Here is a 15,411-nt window from a genome sequence, read left to right as displayed (position 1 = left end):
ATACTAGATAAGCATTCGGCACAATGTTCACAGTTACGAAACATTCAGCATAGAGGCGGTCTGACAATTTGTGCCCAGCGGTCTGACAATTATATGTCATCGAGTTTACTCCATTATAAAGTGGTTGCTGCATTCAAACCAGAATTTGACCCCTGTCTCTCGCATGGTATTGTTTGTAACCATAGACCAGCATACAGACGGCAAGAAGCGTGCGATCGCCGGAAGTTTTTACCAAAACCAAGTGCCAACACGGTACGATGTTGCTCGGGTTCGGAAGTCGGACGTGCGCGCACGGAGAAGATGAATTACTTTCGAATGAGGGAAGTCAGCTCTCCTTTTATCTTCGTGTGCAAAAATAGTCGTCAGGGACGGGTATTAAGCCGAGAGAATATACATATATATATGTGAGGAAAATACCACAATATAAAAGTTAAGAACACCGCATTGGGAATTGATAAGTAGAAATGTTGCTCTTGACAAAGATGTCCATCGAAAAGCTGCAAGTTTATTGCGGAATGGTTTTGTTTTTTATGCAAGGTAAAGTGTTTCTGTTTGCAGCGTAAATTAGTTGGGCCAAGTGAGCTGGTAGTTTTGTTTAATAACACAGCAAACGTATGATGCGGATGTAGAGTGACATAAATACTACGTGTGAGACGGTGCATAATAAAAAAACATTTTGAAGTGATCCTTCTGCTTTGGAACTGAACTTTCACTTTCAAACTAAATTGCGGCCCTTCTCTTGTGACATCAATACTATACGCGTACCCATGAAAGTTGATGCTTAAAACGTTTTCGTATAGAGATAATAACATACTCATCGGCAACTCAATACGCACCGGCAATATTCAACATTTTCAGTAACTCGTACTTCACAGAGTTTTTGCGCATTTTTTTCAGTTTACATTGTGTCGTGTTCGGCATCGTCGGGCTGTGATAGGACAACGACATACGGGCCATTCGGTGAAGTACTTGCACTTGCACCGATCGTGGGAACTACGCCAACAGCCATAAACTGCAGTTGGACTTTCACGCAACCGCTGTCAACGAAAAACCCCATCTTTATTGTCCGCATGGTGGTCTTGAGGCTTTATAAGGATGTGGACTCAATAGTGCTTCCAGATGGTAGGACTTTGTTAAAGAAAGTAATTCGATTCGATATTGAGTAAGTCACTTCCATTATATTGAAAGCAATTCTCATCATATGTGTTCATGGTATCAATTAATGTTTGATGGATAGTTTTACAAACAAAAACGATTGCTACAGCACTAATTAAACCTGGCAAAGATTTTTTGGAATGTACCCATGCAACCTCACCTTCGCTGAACAATGAAGTTTGCCTTTTCAATTGCACACCATCAGTGAAATTCTAAACAATCATGTTTCGTCAAGAAATAAATTAACCCTCATGCTTTCCCCCAAGGTAAAGTTACGCCCAAAACCAACATACGATCTTACACATCGTACACACCATCGCCGCTATGCTACGGTTTCGTGAAAGAAAAATCGAACCAGCACGGTTGCTTTGATCTACTGGCCGAAGTTTGCAACGACACTTACCCTAAAATAGCGACGTCATGGCCCCCGAAGATTTCCATCAAAAGCCAAGAAAAAGGACAATATTTGTTCTCCTACGCTTTTTTGGAGTGTCCAAAGACCAAAGCTCACGGTACCGCCGAAAACCTATACTCACTGCATTTTTTTCAGCCTAGAGAACAAATTGCTTTGAAGTAAACGTTGTGGTAGTTATATCAGACAAAATATATCCTTTTGTGACTTCAATGATTTGCGTGTTGATTTGAGGACAAAAAATTAAACTTAATGTAATGAATTATTGCTTTTTTGTAAGATCCGGCCCCAGCCGTATTGGGTGTTCTATTTGCCATCACGTTTGTGATGCTCGCCGTACTCATCTACGTTATCATGTGAGTATTTGTTGTATAGCAGGAAAAGCGTCATTGCTTGCCCAGCACCTGGATTGAGTGAGAAAACCGCTCTAGGTGGTTGGTGAATAACAAGCTGAATAACAATTGGGACTTCCAGATAAAAGTATCAAAAGTGACAATAATAAAGTCTATTTACTTGCAATACCTACATTAGTTTTAAACCTTGATAACACCGTTTTAATGCCAAATTGGAAATGTGCATAAAAATGTGGGCATTTTATAAACACAGGAGAAAGAAATTCATCAAAGGCGACAAACTTGTCATCAACGAATATGCGACGGCGTCGTATGATCCAATGTCTAACTCAACTAGCCACACGGGGACGCTGCAGCTACCAGCACCGGGACTTCCAGAACGATCCATCTCCGTACAGTCTCACCTCAGCAACTTGCAGGTCGTGTCACAGCACAATGGGCAGAATGATAAAGTCCCCGTATCCGACATCGCGCCGCCAACTTTGGCGCAACGACAGATTAGCGGTGAGTCAGAGTGTTTTGAATACACTGTCAGTGGGTATGTCCGCTTCGTGGCTTGGAACAAAAAACACCACTTCCGCCGTTCTGACCTATACACAGAGGAATGGGAAACTTGGCAAAATAACTTGGATCTGGCTTAGGTAGTGTGGTGTCAGTATTGAATTTTATGTTTTCGCAGAACCTAAGGCAACCTCACTTAGCCCGCCTCCGGCCTCAGCTCCTCTGAGTCGTACTCCAACTACAATGACCCAATATGTATCCACAACCTCCTCATCAACGACAGGAAACGGAGGAGCGCATGCTCTCTATCAAAACACCTCAACTAACGATGTGTATGAGATGCCTATGCATACAAACCAAGTAGAGTATTTAGATTTTAACGAAACGCAAGACCAAAGCGGATCAGAAGTTTACGTTAAGGACGTCAGAGAAGGATGAAAGAAGATGAAACATACTCTTGATTTCAAGCTGAACTCTTGAAATCAAACTGTGATATTTGCATTTCGATGTAGTTGTGTATTATATATATATACATCTTGCAATCATTTTGCGCACATTTATGAACCATGGCAGTGTCGCTTAAACGCGAAGCAAAAAGTTGTTGAACTGTCGCATTCCCTTGAGGGCATTAAAAATGTGTATCTTAAATAAAAACAGGGCAATAAACAAAAATTTTTTGATATTTTCGTCATTACAGGGTAAACACGTCTGTAATTCCCTTAAAATTCCCACTTGTGCAGAAGCCGAAAATGTTGAATCAAAAAAATATGTATTTGTACAAGCACATGAGCCAATGGTGATCAGTGAGCGACAGACATTGCCGGCTAACCAGTGTCTACACAACTGTCTGCAGCTCACATAATTCGGTCTATATTTTTGTGAGAACACACTTAGTGCTGAAAAATATGTGTGCTTTTGGTATACGATAACAGAACAACCTTTTTCGATTTTGTTCTTTCGAAAAATAAATGATTTGTGGAACTCTGTGGTGCTAAAATTCATCAATGGCGCGTGCTTGTGTAGGAACAATTAAATTTAACTTCCGTGTCAAGCGCAATTCCAGACCACCGAACAAAATATGAATCACTCCATATCAGGATTGTTCTTTATCTAATGGGAAAGTCAGAAGAGCATTCTAGTTGGAAGGGAGAATTTGTTTGATCACTACCTGTATTGACAAGGAGAAAAGTAGCGGTTAGACAATCTGCTTACCGACCAAATACAATAGACTAGATTAGGCAGAAATGCGTGTGCGTATGTATATACGTTGTGCTAACATTGGTACGTACATCCTTGGAAACCATCACAGTTTGTTGATAACGTTGTCAAATATTACTCAAACGGTTTGCCAACCAGCAGTTCCTGATTAAGCTCAGCTAAATGACAACCGCAGTGTCGAATTATTGGAAGAAGCCAACTTATCAACGCGAAGCATTTCTGTTTTTTTATAGCAGGACAGCGTTTGCAATTTTATTTTAACTTTGTGCTTTAAAAATGAAACGAGTTCGCAAAAAAGTGACTGGAAATTGACGTGAACCTTCTTATAGTGAACGATTAAGTTCATTTCCTCTATAGTCAGGCATAATCACCGTCTTGATGAGAACATAGGTATACTAAACCCCGATGCCCACTGCCTGACGACCGGACGAAAATATCAATCACACCAGACTCGTGATTTGTCTAATACGGAAGTTAGGGCAGAGTTCGAGCAAGAAAGCTCAATCACTATCTAGAATAGCAAGGAGGAAAGTACGCTGGGGCTCAAACAAGTAAGTATCGGTGCTTAATAAAATGCTCAATTCAACTGCCTGATAAAACCAAATTAGGTTTAGCAGCAGTTATAAAAGGGTTGCGTATGTATGAATGCCACAGAAAAGTTTTAAACAGGAACTTCACTCGCTGAACGAGAACCGGAAAATGACAAAGAAACGACAAGTTTTTGTTTGTGCATTTGTAGGTAAGTACATCTTAACCCCCAATTATGCAAACGCAAACAAAACTGTGCGACTTTATTATGATACTGTATATATACTTACACGTTAATAAACTACCTACGATGAACTTTAGGAAACAAAGCAATGTAAAAATTTACGTAAATCTGCATTTAGGTATTCGATTTATTACTTTAACATTCCTACAGTTACACTTGTCCTTGCACATACGGCTGCTGGCCACAAAAATAACACAATGTTGCAAACCAGCAACAAAACCATCAGTATTACACCACCCGACCCGAGTTACAAGATATTGGAAATCGACGTTACAGATGCTAACAATGGAATCGTATTGCCGGATGGTAAGCAGTGTTGGGGCTATATTATTTTTTAAATAAGTTTTTTGGTGCTTTTATGTTGTATTTAAATAAATGATTGGTTCAGTTTTTTGTTCATAAATGCCAATCACACCACAATATATTGCAGTTAACCTTATGTTCCTTTGTAAATGATGATAACAACGCATTGTTAATAACAGGTACCCAACTAACAAGTCCGATACAGAAGACGTGCTACATGTTTGTTGAAAGTTATGCGGTCTTCGCAAGCTGGTGCAATTTTACAGCAATTACAACGCGCTCTTGCAACGGGTCAATAATAGTCAGCAAGTCCGCTAGGTGGCCTCCTACAATTGACTCCCTCTTAAACGGAACTCAAAATTTGTCAAACGTAATTCACACGTTTTACGCTTGCAAACCTGTCAACTTAACCTGCAAAAAAACACAGCATGTGACCTCAGAAGCAACCACGAGACACTACGAGACAACCTCGCATGGAACAACATTAATGCCTGTAAAAACGGGTTTAACCATTGAGTCTTGGACAATAGGTATGTTTCGCAGTGTATGCACGGAAACTATAGAGCAGGAATTTAAAAATGGCTCAATCATTAGGTTTTTTCACGGTTATTGCATTGGCTGGAGCTCTTTCACTATCCATGCTCTGCAACGTGGTGTTGTGTTACAGCCGGAAACGGTACATGAAGAAACTCAGGTTTGTGTTCCTTACGTTTATATGATAAACGTATTTTTGCAGTCATTTATTGCACTTTTTGTACATCACTGTATGTAGGGGATTGAAAAACGTCCCTATTGCCACGCAATTTTAACGCAAAAGCGAACACACAGAATTGCGCGAATCCAAGGCTGCATAATCGGTTGGTTCTCTGCACGTAGTAAGTTTTACTCGATTTACAGAAAATGCATTTCCAGCGCGAAGATGGAGGCGCCAAACAGCAGGACAGAAACGCAAGATCGTTCCAACCCCGTCCTCCCAACCTCAGCAAGTTCCCAGTCATTACAAAGCCGAACTGAAGCGACAGACAACGTAAACCACGTGAGCAAAACGGTTGGCAATGCAGAAAAAAGTCCTGCAGTCCGGTATCCAAAAGTTGCACTGAAACCGAACATTCCTGTTTATGATCGACCGACCACCAGCACCACGGCATTTGGCAGAAAATTCCTTTGCCGTTGCAGCAGGAAATTCATTCCGTCACAGAACAGTGGGTAGCATTTAGTGGCTTGTGACGAAGACGAAAAATTTTACTTCATTAACATACTGCTATGCGTTATTTCAGGACACGCTGATACGTCAAGGAATAAACAGGCGGGGTTGGATGTCGAGGGATATCTTGCTCCGATTCCACAAAACATCCCCGAATACATGGTATTGGATGACGGAAACCGATGAAATTAATTTTTTTTTAGAAAACGCCGAATAGCGCTTGTGGCAAACGTGGAAAACGCTTTACTGTGCGCAATGAAACAACTAAATAGCATAAATTGCATTCATCTGTCGGTACGAGATCGATATTCGAACAGCCACAGACGGCTACATGGCAAACAAAACAGGAAATTAAGTGCATTTTTCACTCGTGACGTCACACATTTCCGTATAAATAATGAACGTTTGATCATTTAATGGGCAACGAATTGAAACAAAGCATTTGCTAAAAAATGATGTTTGTGACTGTTTATTAACTTTTGTGCTTCGTTGCGAACTCGTTTCAATTTGTACAATAAAACACAACGGCCGTTAAGGGGTGAAAACAGACTGGTGTTGTTTATTTTGGTTGGTAACAAACGCAAACAGATTTGCATACATAGCCAACAGCTTTAAGTCAGGCAGACTAAAATCGCCCTGTTAGGCTTGAAACTTTAAATTCCGCTCACAAAACCTTTAAAATCATCGAAAGTAAAACATAACAAATCACACTGTTGTTTGAGATAGTGTCGAAGACGTTGTCATGGGACGCGAGTCAGTGTGTTTTGAGTACACCTTCTGTGGGTATGTCCGCTTCGTGACTTTACTAACATTTGAAACAAAAAAACACCACTTCCGCCGTTCTGACCTATACACAGAGGAATGGGAAACTTGGCAAAATAACTTGGATCTGGCTTAGGTACTGTGGTATCAGTATTGAATTATATGTTTTCGCAGAACCTAAGGCACCCTCACTTAGCCCGCCTCCATCCGCAGCTTCTCTGAGTCGTACTCTAACTGCAATGACCCAACATGTATCCACAACCTCCTCATCAACGACAGGAAACGAAGGAGCGCATGCTCTTTATCAAAACACCTCAACTAACGACGTGTATGAGATGCCTATGCATACAAACCAAGTAGAGTATTTAGATTTTAACGAAACGCAAGATCAAAGCGGATCGGAAGTTTACGTTAAGAACGTCAGAGAAGGATGAAAATCCAAATACAATTAAACTACGTTAGGCAAAATGTGTACATATGTATATACGTTGTGCCCACATTGTTACGTCCATGTTTAGAAAGCATCACAGTTTGTTGATAACGTTGTTAAATATGACCCAAACGGTTTGCCAACCAGCAGTTCCTGATAAAGTTCAGCTAAATGACAACCGAAGTGTCGAATTATTGGAAGAAGTCAACTTAACAACGCGATCCATTTCTTTTTTTTATAGCAGGACAGCGTTTGCAATTTTATTTTAACTTTGTGCATAAAAAATAAAACGAGTTCTCAAAAAAGTGACTGGAAATTGACGTGACCCTTCTTGTAGTGAACGATTAAGTCCATTTCCTCTATAGTCAGGCATAATCACCGTCTTGGTGAGAACAAAGGATACAAAACCCCGATGCCCACTACCTGACCTCCTGTCGAAAATATAAATCACACCATATTCGTGATTTGTCTAATACGGAAGTTGGGCAGAGTTCGAGCAAGAAAGCTCAATCACTACCTATAATAGCAAGGAGGAAAGTACGCATGGGGCCCAAACAAGTAAGTATCGGTGCTTAATAAAATGCTCAATTCAACTGCCTGATGAAACCAAATTAGGTTTAGCAGCAGTTATGAAAGGGTTGCGTATGCATGGAATGCCATAAAAAGGTTTTTAACAGGAACTTCACTCGCTGAACGAGAACCATACGAAAAATGACAAACCAACTACAAGTTTTTGTTTGTGCATATATAGGTAAGTACATATTAGTCCCTAATTATTCAAAAGCAAACTAAACTGTGCGACTGTGTTACGATACAGTAAATATATATACATGTTAATAAACTACCTGCGATGAACTTTAAGAAATGGAACAATTTAAAATTTATGTACATCTGCATTTAGGTATTCGATTTATTGCTTTTACATTCTTACAGTTACATTTGCCCTTGCACATACGACTGTCGGTTGCAAAAATAACATGTTCTTGAGAAGCAACAAAACCATCATTATTACACCACCCGACCCGACTTACAAGATATTGGAAATCGACGTTACGGATGCTAACAATGGAATCGTATTGCCGGATGGTAAGCAGTGTTGGGGCTATACTGTTTTTTAAAGAAGTTTTTTGGTGCCTTTATGTTAGGTTGTGGCTATTATAACGGTAGTGTATTTAAATAAATGGTTGGTTGGTGTAGTTTTTTGTTCATAGTAAATGCCAAACACACCACAATATATTGCAGTTCACCGTATGTTCCTTTGTAAATGATGTTAACATCACATTGTTAACAACAGATACCCAACTAACAAGTCCGATACAGAAGACGTGCTACATGTTTGTTGAAAGTTATGCGGTCTTCGCAAGCTGGTGCAATTTTACAGCAATTGCAACGCGCTCTTGCAACGGGTCAATAATAGTCAGCAAGTCCGCTAGGTGGCCTCCTACAATTGACTTTCTCGTAAACAGAACTCAAAATTTGTCAAACGTAATTCACACGTTTTACGCTTGCAAACCTGTCAACTTAACCTGCAAAAAACCACAGCATGTGACCTCAGAAGCAACCACGAGACACTACGAGACAACCTCGCATGGAACAACATTAATGCCTGTAAAAACGGGTTTAACCATTGAGTCTTGGAAAATAGGTATGTCGCAGTGTATGCACTGAAACTATAGAGCAGCAATATGAAAATGGCTAAATTATTAGGTTTTTTCGCGGCTATTGCATTGGCTGGAGCTCTTTCACTATCCATGCTCTGCAACGTGGTGTTGTGTTACAGCCGGAAACGGTACATGAAGAAACTGAGGTTTGTGTTCCTTACGTTTATATTTTTGCAGTCATTTATTGCACTTTTTGTACATCACTGTATGTAGGGGATTGAAAAACGACCCTATTGCCACGCAATTTTAACGCAAAACCGAACACACAGAATTGTGCGAATCCAAGGCTGCATAATCAGTTATTTCTCTGTGCCCTATTAAGTTTTACTCGATTTACAGAAAATGCATTTCCAGCGCGAAGATGGAGGCGCCAAACAGCAAGACAGAAACACAAGATCGTTCAATCCCCGTCCTCCCAACCTCAGCAAGTTCCCAGTCATTACAAAGCCGATCTGAGGCGACAGACAACGTAAACCACGTGAGCAAAACGGTTGCCAATGCAGATAAAAGTCCTGCAGTCCTATGTCCAAAAGTTGCACTGAAACCGAACATTCCTGTTTATGATCGACCGACCACCAGCACTACGATATTGGGCAGAAAATTCCTTTGCCGTTGCAGCAGGAAATTCATTCCGTCACAGAACAGTGGGTAGCATTTGGTGGCTTGTGACGAAGGCAAAATATTCCACTTCATTAACATACTGCTATTCGTTTTTAGGACACGCTGATACGTCAAGGAATGAACAGGTGAGGTTGGATAACGAGGGATATCTTGCTCCGATTCCACAAAACATCCCGGAATACATTGTACTGGATGACGGAAATCGATAAAAAAATGTTTTTTATAAAAGTTTGATTGTGTTACGCCGATTTGCGCTTGTGGCAAATGTGGCAAACGTGGAAAACGCTTTACTGTGCGCATTGAAATCTACATAGCGTAAAATTATTGCACTATTCAGTCGGTACGAGACTGATATCGGAACAGCCACAGAGGGCTACATGTCAAACAAAACAGGAAATTAGGTGCATTTTTCACTCGTGACGTCACACATTTCCGAATAAATAATGAACGTTTGATCATTAAAGTGGCAACAAATTGAAACAAAACATTTGCTGAAAATGATGTTTGTGACTGTTTATTAACTTTTGTGCTTTACAATTGTTGTGATCTCGTTTCATTTTGTACAAACATGGTCAACACAACGCCCTTATAATGGGTAAAAACAGACTGGTATTGTTTGTTTTGGTTAATAGCAAACGCAAACAGATTTGCATGCGTAGCCAACAGCTTAAAGTGAGGCAGACTAAAATCCCCCCTGTAAGGTTTGAAACTTAACATTCCGTATACGAAACATTCAAAATCATCGAAAGAAAAACACAACAAATCACACTGTTGCTTGTGACAGAGTCGAAGAGGTTGTCGTAGGACACAACAGAGGTTAGTTGGCGTTACTGTGTTTGTGCCCTCCTTGAATAACGTTGATGCAACGCGTTTCCGTGTGACGTCAGCAGTTGTCGGGCAGCCCTCTCCTATGATATCACCACTGTATGTGTGATTTACCGTCATCTGTGTGTCGACCGCAGGTGCGAGTGTATCTAATTCGCTCTATTGAGACTATACAGTGTGCTTACACTGTTGCAATAAAGATATTAAGGACCGCGAGAGGGCAGTCCATTAGTTGAGATAAAGGCCAGCAGGTGTATGCAGTATCAGTACACAATGCATTTGCGCGCGTTAATAACATGCATCTTGCACTAGATTTTAGCACAGAATGTGATAACGGTTTTTCGAAAATGTTGCATTGACATTGTTGCATTGGTTTGTATATTCAAACAGAAGTTTCAAGTTATCCCCGGCCGTAAACTTTTCGGAGAAGATAAGACTACAATGCTTGCACGTGGACTATCCTTCCTCAGTGAGTATTGATACGATTTATTGACGCATTGCTTCAATTTTTTATGGTCACACATTGTAACCGTTTAAAAGGGTAGTTCCCAAAGAGAATGTAAGCCACGTATAGCACGACATTTTGACAAGTAACTGGTTATAGATCGGCCAGCTTGGGTTTTTCCAATACAAATACGTACTGAACCTGTGTTGATGATTACACACCTCAAGCACTTTGTAAATTTTTGAAATGCTCCGCCATTTTGGTACGTTTTAACGAGCTTGTTTTGCACTTGGCAGCTTGTCTTTGCTTGGCAGTGGTGACACACGCCACAACTATTCTGCTCAACACAAACAAAACGATTGGGACAGCCTACTTCGCAGTACAAAAAAACCAAGGTTTCAAATGGACAGTTACATCTCCAAACAAGGAAAAGGACGTCTTGCTGGTGTTGACGATAATATATGTAACAAATTACCAGTCAGGAAAATACATATATTTGCCCGACGGTTCGTTCCTGATTTTAACATGAACAAGTTCTGGACAACTTTATCTGAAACTTAAGTGCCATATTCGTTTGTAAAGTGCTGAAAACTATGCGCACTATTTTAACTTACCTAAAGAGAGTGTGAATATTCCGTTAGTGAGGCTAAATTTGTAACCTTAGGGCAATGCCCTCGATTTACCACTCCGATTGAATAGCCATTGTAGCGGATATGACACATTGGTCCGATGCAAGTTTAACCCGATACACAACTCAACTGCAGGTAATCTGCTGGTATACAAAGCGATAGAATACAAATATCCCGACGACGCATGGTGTGGAGTCTATGTACCACAAAATTCCAAGGCTTGCACACCAGGACAGATTCTCAAAAGTGCGTGCAACAAACCGGCAAACGTCTCCACCCAGTGGCCACCAGTCGTCACAGGCCGTGGTTCGAACAACTTTTACGTGCAGTTTATATACACGTATCTACCTTGCGACTCCAACAGCGCAGGCAACTCAGGTGAACGTCTTGCGACTTACTATAAGCAGTAGTTCACAACCCGAGGGGTTTAATAAAAGAAAATGTACAAGGGACTTGTGAGTACAAAAAAGTTTGGGAACCACTGGACTTAAGCATTTTTGATTGATATACAACTGTAATTTACTGTGCAGTGGTCGTGCTATGCCACGAATTCTATGCTTTTTTAGGTTCCGATTCCCAATCGCAATGTGATCCCATGATCGGAACGTTCGCGATTCTCGGAGTTTTGCTGACAATAAGCGTTCTGTTATCAACTGCCCTTCTCGTGAAAGCAATGTAAGCTACGATCACTGTGGTAAAGCGTGTGATAATTAGAGCGTTACACTTACACCGTAGGTTTATCTGCACGAAACCTAATATACTTTGATTGTACGCTTTTTAAACTATCAAAATTTACTTTTAGTCGAGACAAGCGGAAGAAAGAAACACGCCCTGAACAAAAACCGCAAAGTAACAACAGCATTCACCAACGAAGTGCTCTTACCAGCAGTGGGCGCTCAAGAGCAAATACACCTCTGCCACCAATCAACCCAACTTATCAAACGCCGTACGCCAATTCGACGCTTAACTCCGACAACGAGTACCAGGGTCTTTCCGCAGCAAGTGAGAACTCAAACCTGGTTTACAACCAACTCGAACGTTGAGGGTTCGAAACCTTACGGAAGCGACGTCAAACCTATTCCAGACAATAGGTTATTGCCATTTGTATGTTTGTGAAATAATGAACGAAGGTGTTGACGTAAACGACGCTGTATCAAAACAAAGGAAACCGATTTTATCACTGTAAGTGTACGTGTTTTGATACGGAATAAATACACATACAAGTTCAAACTGTGTGATGTTTTATGATTTTTGTCCCCTTGGTTGCAATCAATCCATCACGTCAAGTAAATTGTGGAGTGTTTGCCGACAGTGTTACGTGATTGCGAGATGTACGGATTTATCGCGACGTTATTGTAGTCGTAAAAGCGCTTAGTAAAATACCGGAATGTGTGAAAACAATGCAACAAAACCTACTAACTGTGCGTTTGTTTTGGTCCACTGCAAACTTTTTTTCCCAGTTATGTTTACCTAAATCTAACACACAGAAATACGCAATGCGAACAAACGGAATTGCTTTTCATTAAGTGTGAAATATCAATAACTAACAGTCTCATATTTTAATATTGTCATGCGTATAGATAATTATAAGGGAGTCTTAAGGAGGCAATTAAACACGTCAGGTATCGATCCAACAATCTCATTTATCCAATAACCGTCGTGCGGTCACCGACGTACAAGGCGAGACGAAATATACATCGGTCTGACAAAGCACGGGAGGTGCTCCAACCGCGCCGCATATGCACCGTGCAAATCGCAATTATCGACCACGGGCTCAAAACAACTCGCCCGAGTCGGACGCAAGGGGAGCAACCAATATCCAGTGTAAGAAACGCCCGTGCCGTTGTGATTGATGAGGAAAGAGAATAGTGTGGGAAAGAAGGAGCCGCGAGAGACAGTAATGTTTGCTTCTGTGCCAAATCGTGCCGAATGTTTTTTCCCCTTCTTGGAGGTCAGTTTGTGTCGTGTATTGTTTTGGTGTTTTGAAACGCGACATGCGGTCGCTTGGTACTGATATAAGTATGAGCACAACTGCTGGATTCTAACGGGACGGTTATGGGGATTCAAGCATTTGTTATTGCACTCGTCCTTGTAGGTAAGTACACTTGGTATTTATTTTGTTGTATTTTTTGACAGTTGGGAACGTTAGAAAGTTGTATAAAATTGTCTTCCTCTTAATGATTGCTAAAAATTTTTTGTCAAATGTTAGTCTTCGGAAGACTTTCCTATTTTTTTTCATCGTGACGTCCTAATTATACACCGGATTTAATAATTGCTGAATTTAACATGTCTATTAGAAAGACTAGTAATATTTATTTTATAGAATCTTAAATAAATAAATATAGCAGTGTCATTACTTAAATAGATGGAAACATTAACTGTTTAACTTAACATGTCATGCACGTCATTGCTTGCACGTAACAGATACTTGCATTTAAAATTAGGGGCGCTCTGTTATACACTTTGCGACGCTTCGTGTGGCCAAACCACCTTTACTCAACGTCACGGTCATTTCTACTACGAAATATGGAATAGCACTGGCGAGGTTTGTGATTGGACGTTTACTCCGCCTAGCAACCGCACGGATGTGATGTTCCTGGTTACGGTTCCCCACATAGTGAGATATACTGATGATTATTGGAGAGACAGCGTCGTCCTACCAGACGGTTAGTTTCCAAAATTTTTTCGATGTGTTTATTTGGTAGATATTTTAAAACTTAAAAAGAAAAAAAAGACTGACCCATGATAATGTTGTCAACATTGCCATGTTTGACACGAAAAACGTTTCGACAAGAACTTATGCCATCATTAGTCTTTTTATTCTCAGAATTTTGTGTGTAGTTTTGCAAAACTTGCAATCATGCCAACTGAACAGATACAATATCGAATAAAGTATATAAAATTCATTATATATCAGGTGTGCCACATAAAACATCCAAATAATGTAAATTTAGCATACCGCAATGCAAACCCAACCTGTGGGCTTTGTGCACGACAATACAAATGTTCGCCTATTTCCCAGGCTCGATTCTCCCGCACGACAACACGTCACGCGAATACAAACACACGACCGACGCCTGGTGTGGCCTCTACGTCACGCCGCCGACTTCGCCGGAAGCGGTCACGTGCCAAGCGGGTCGCTACGTCACCGACGCATGTCCGAATCCCACGCGGCAGAGCACGACCTGGCCGCCACGGATTAAGAGCGATTCGCATTATTACTACGCACTTTTCAGCTACGCCTTTATCGATTGTCCGAGTATTGAGAGAAGCGAAGTGACCACGAGTATCACAGAAGGTGCAGTAGTGAATATTGTAATATTTAAAGAACTATAAATGTCCAAAAATATTGTTGATAAACCAAGCACGCATTTTTTTATTGCTAGTGCCCTGTTTTTAACACAGAACAAACCAAACTGACCACCAGCACCACCATGCGGTCAACTGAATATGAAACTACTGCCGCTAAACGCCTCCCGCAAGGTTTGCTCTTCTTATAATGTTTTATTATTCGGTTTGACAGCTATATGTTAGCTGTTCTGTGGGTTCAACAGAGTAAAAAACGGACTAACAATTTTGTCTATGTTGTGTATTGTATTTCAACCTCAGTATAATTCAGGTCGATCTTCGCTCGAAGCTTCGTTGGAAACAGATTTACGGAGAATAAAAATAATTGCGGTCGTCATGGGAGTTTTTTCCCTCATCCTTCTCCTTGCCACCGTCGCGGTGGTCATGTATTACAGGTACGACATGATTAAGCTTTACGCAAGCGCCGTGGACACTTAGACTCTTATTAACAGAAGACCGCGTTCGCCATCGTTTGATTCTCCCGTGACGTTTCGCAACCAAAATTTTCGCGACGAGACCTCACTGCATAATTTGGATCACTACCACAACATCGATGCAGACAGGAAGATTTAATCAGCGTGGTTGACGTGATGTGCACTTTTTTCTACTTCTACTGCTATTTCAAAGAAACTTTGTTTGTTTGCCGTTAATTGCATTTCGCCATTTTGGTAGCGCAAATTATATTGTACGTGAAGGCCCAGTGTCCGATCCGGTTTCGGCAAGAAATTTACTCTGACAGTCAGAAAATTGTAAATAAGTGCATTTAGAGTTT

General features: G+C 40.7%; 6 protein-coding genes across 15 annotated transcripts in view; 5 read left to right on the top strand and 1 right to left on the bottom strand.

Annotated features, from left to right (window-relative positions):
- LOC145889249 (nesprin-1-like) overlaps positions 1–15,411 on the bottom strand; it is a 197,458-nt gene that overhangs the window by 74,522 nt on the left and 107,525 nt on the right. The window lies entirely within an intron of this gene.
- Positions 373–3,354, top strand: LOC145889568 (uncharacterized). The gene is made up of 6 exons (XM_082980547.1): positions 373–537; positions 898–1,122; positions 1,422–1,667; positions 1,848–1,923; positions 2,174–2,424; positions 2,600–3,354. Exons 1-6 carry the CDS (start codon positions 465–467, stop codon positions 2,857–2,859), a joined length of 1,131 nt encoding a protein of 376 aa, XP_082836673.1. The 5' UTR covers positions 373–464; the 3' UTR covers positions 2,860–3,354.
- LOC145889683 (uncharacterized) lies at positions 4,172–6,348 on the top strand. Of its 2 annotated transcripts, XM_082980680.1 has the most exons (7): positions 4,172–4,378; positions 4,562–4,717; positions 4,894–5,084; positions 5,142–5,244; positions 5,309–5,408; positions 5,612–5,916; positions 5,992–6,348. In XM_082980680.1, exons 1-7 carry the CDS (start codon positions 4,285–4,287, stop codon positions 6,102–6,104), a joined length of 1,062 nt encoding a protein of 353 aa, XP_082836806.1. In that variant the 5' UTR covers positions 4,172–4,284; the 3' UTR covers positions 6,105–6,348. The 2 variants fall into 2 exon arrangements, with proteins under 2 accessions (XP_082836806.1, XP_082836805.1); XM_082980679.1 differs by having other exon boundaries at positions 4,894–5,244.
- Positions 7,573–9,903, top strand: LOC145889710 (uncharacterized). 2 transcript variants are annotated; one of them, XM_082980714.1, is made up of 7 exons: positions 7,573–7,668; positions 7,732–7,861; positions 8,044–8,196; positions 8,405–8,755; positions 8,818–8,917; positions 9,126–9,415; positions 9,489–9,903. In XM_082980714.1, exons 2-7 carry the CDS (start codon positions 7,822–7,824, stop codon positions 9,599–9,601), a joined length of 1,047 nt encoding a protein of 348 aa, XP_082836840.1. In that variant the 5' UTR covers positions 7,573–7,668; positions 7,732–7,821; the 3' UTR covers positions 9,602–9,903. The 2 variants fall into 2 exon arrangements, with proteins under 2 accessions (XP_082836840.1, XP_082836839.1); XM_082980713.1 differs by having other exon boundaries at positions 9,111–9,415.
- LOC145889772 (uncharacterized) lies at positions 10,534–12,369 on the top strand. The gene is made up of 5 exons (XM_082980802.1): positions 10,534–10,686; positions 10,959–11,168; positions 11,427–11,669; positions 11,858–11,966; positions 12,094–12,369. Exons 1-5 carry the CDS (start codon positions 10,659–10,661, stop codon positions 12,332–12,334), a joined length of 831 nt encoding a protein of 276 aa, XP_082836928.1. The 5' UTR covers positions 10,534–10,658; the 3' UTR covers positions 12,335–12,369.
- On the top strand, positions 13,285–15,332 carry LOC145889794 (uncharacterized). The gene is made up of 6 exons (XM_082980825.1): positions 13,285–13,386; positions 13,736–13,957; positions 14,314–14,589; positions 14,697–14,774; positions 14,911–15,034; positions 15,092–15,332. Exons 1-6 carry the CDS (start codon positions 13,347–13,349, stop codon positions 15,210–15,212), a joined length of 861 nt encoding a protein of 286 aa, XP_082836951.1. The 5' UTR covers positions 13,285–13,346; the 3' UTR covers positions 15,213–15,332.

The sequence above is a fragment of the Ascidia mentula genome, chromosome 2 (assembly GCF_947561715.1).
Source record: "Ascidia mentula chromosome 2, kaAscMent1.1, whole genome shotgun sequence".
Classification (NCBI taxonomy): domain Eukaryota; kingdom Metazoa; phylum Chordata; class Ascidiacea; order Phlebobranchia; family Ascidiidae; genus Ascidia; species Ascidia mentula.
Note: the sequence above shows the minus strand (reverse complement) of the source record. Positions and strands in the feature narration are given on the sequence as shown.

Bases quoted from the DNA above. Each gene is read 5' to 3' on its own strand.
- LOC145889794 (XM_082980825.1), top strand. From the start codon at position 13,347: ATGGGGATTCAAGCATTTGTTATTGCACTCGTCCTTGTAG. The intron at 14,590-14,696 runs GTGCAGTAGTGA...TTTTTAACACAG, and splicing joins GACCACGAGTATCACAGAAG to AACAAACCAAACTGACCACC. The intron at 15,035-15,091 runs GTACGACATGAT...TCTTATTAACAG, and splicing joins GCGGTGGTCATGTATTACAG to AAGACCGCGTTCGCCATCGT.
- LOC145889772 (XM_082980802.1), top strand. From the start codon at position 10,659: ATGCTTGCACGTGGACTATCCTTCCTCA. The intron at 10,687-10,958 runs GTGAGTATTGAT...TGCACTTGGCAG, and splicing joins ACGTGGACTATCCTTCCTCA to CTTGTCTTTGCTTGGCAGTG. The intron at 11,169-11,426 runs GTTCGTTCCTGA...ACTCAACTGCAG, and splicing joins ATACATATATTTGCCCGACG to GTAATCTGCTGGTATACAAA.
- LOC145889683 (XM_082980679.1), top strand. From the start codon at position 4,285: ATGCCACAGAAAAGTTTTAAACAGGAACTTCACTCGCTGAACGAGAAC. The intron at 4,718-4,893 runs GTAAGCAGTGTT...TGTTAATAACAG, and splicing joins TGGAATCGTATTGCCGGATG to GTACCCAACTAACAAGTCCG. The intron at 5,409-5,611 runs GTTTGTGTTCCT...CTCGATTTACAG, and splicing joins CGGTACATGAAGAAACTCAG to AAAATGCATTTCCAGCGCGA.
- LOC145889710 (XM_082980713.1), top strand. From the start codon at position 7,822: ATGACAAACCAACTACAAGTTTTTGTTTGTGCATATATAG. The intron at 8,197-8,404 runs GTAAGCAGTGTT...TGTTAACAACAG, and splicing joins TGGAATCGTATTGCCGGATG to ATACCCAACTAACAAGTCCG. The intron at 8,756-8,817 runs GTATGTCGCAGT...CTAAATTATTAG, and splicing joins CATTGAGTCTTGGAAAATAG to GTTTTTTCGCGGCTATTGCA.
- LOC145889568 (XM_082980547.1), top strand. From the start codon at position 465: ATGTTGCTCTTGACAAAGATGTCCATCGAAAAGCTGCAAGTTTATTGC. The intron at 1,924-2,173 runs GTGAGTATTTGT...TTATAAACACAG, and splicing joins GTACTCATCTACGTTATCAT to GAGAAAGAAATTCATCAAAG. The intron at 2,425-2,599 runs GTGAGTCAGAGT...ATGTTTTCGCAG, and splicing joins GGCGCAACGACAGATTAGCG to AACCTAAGGCAACCTCACTT.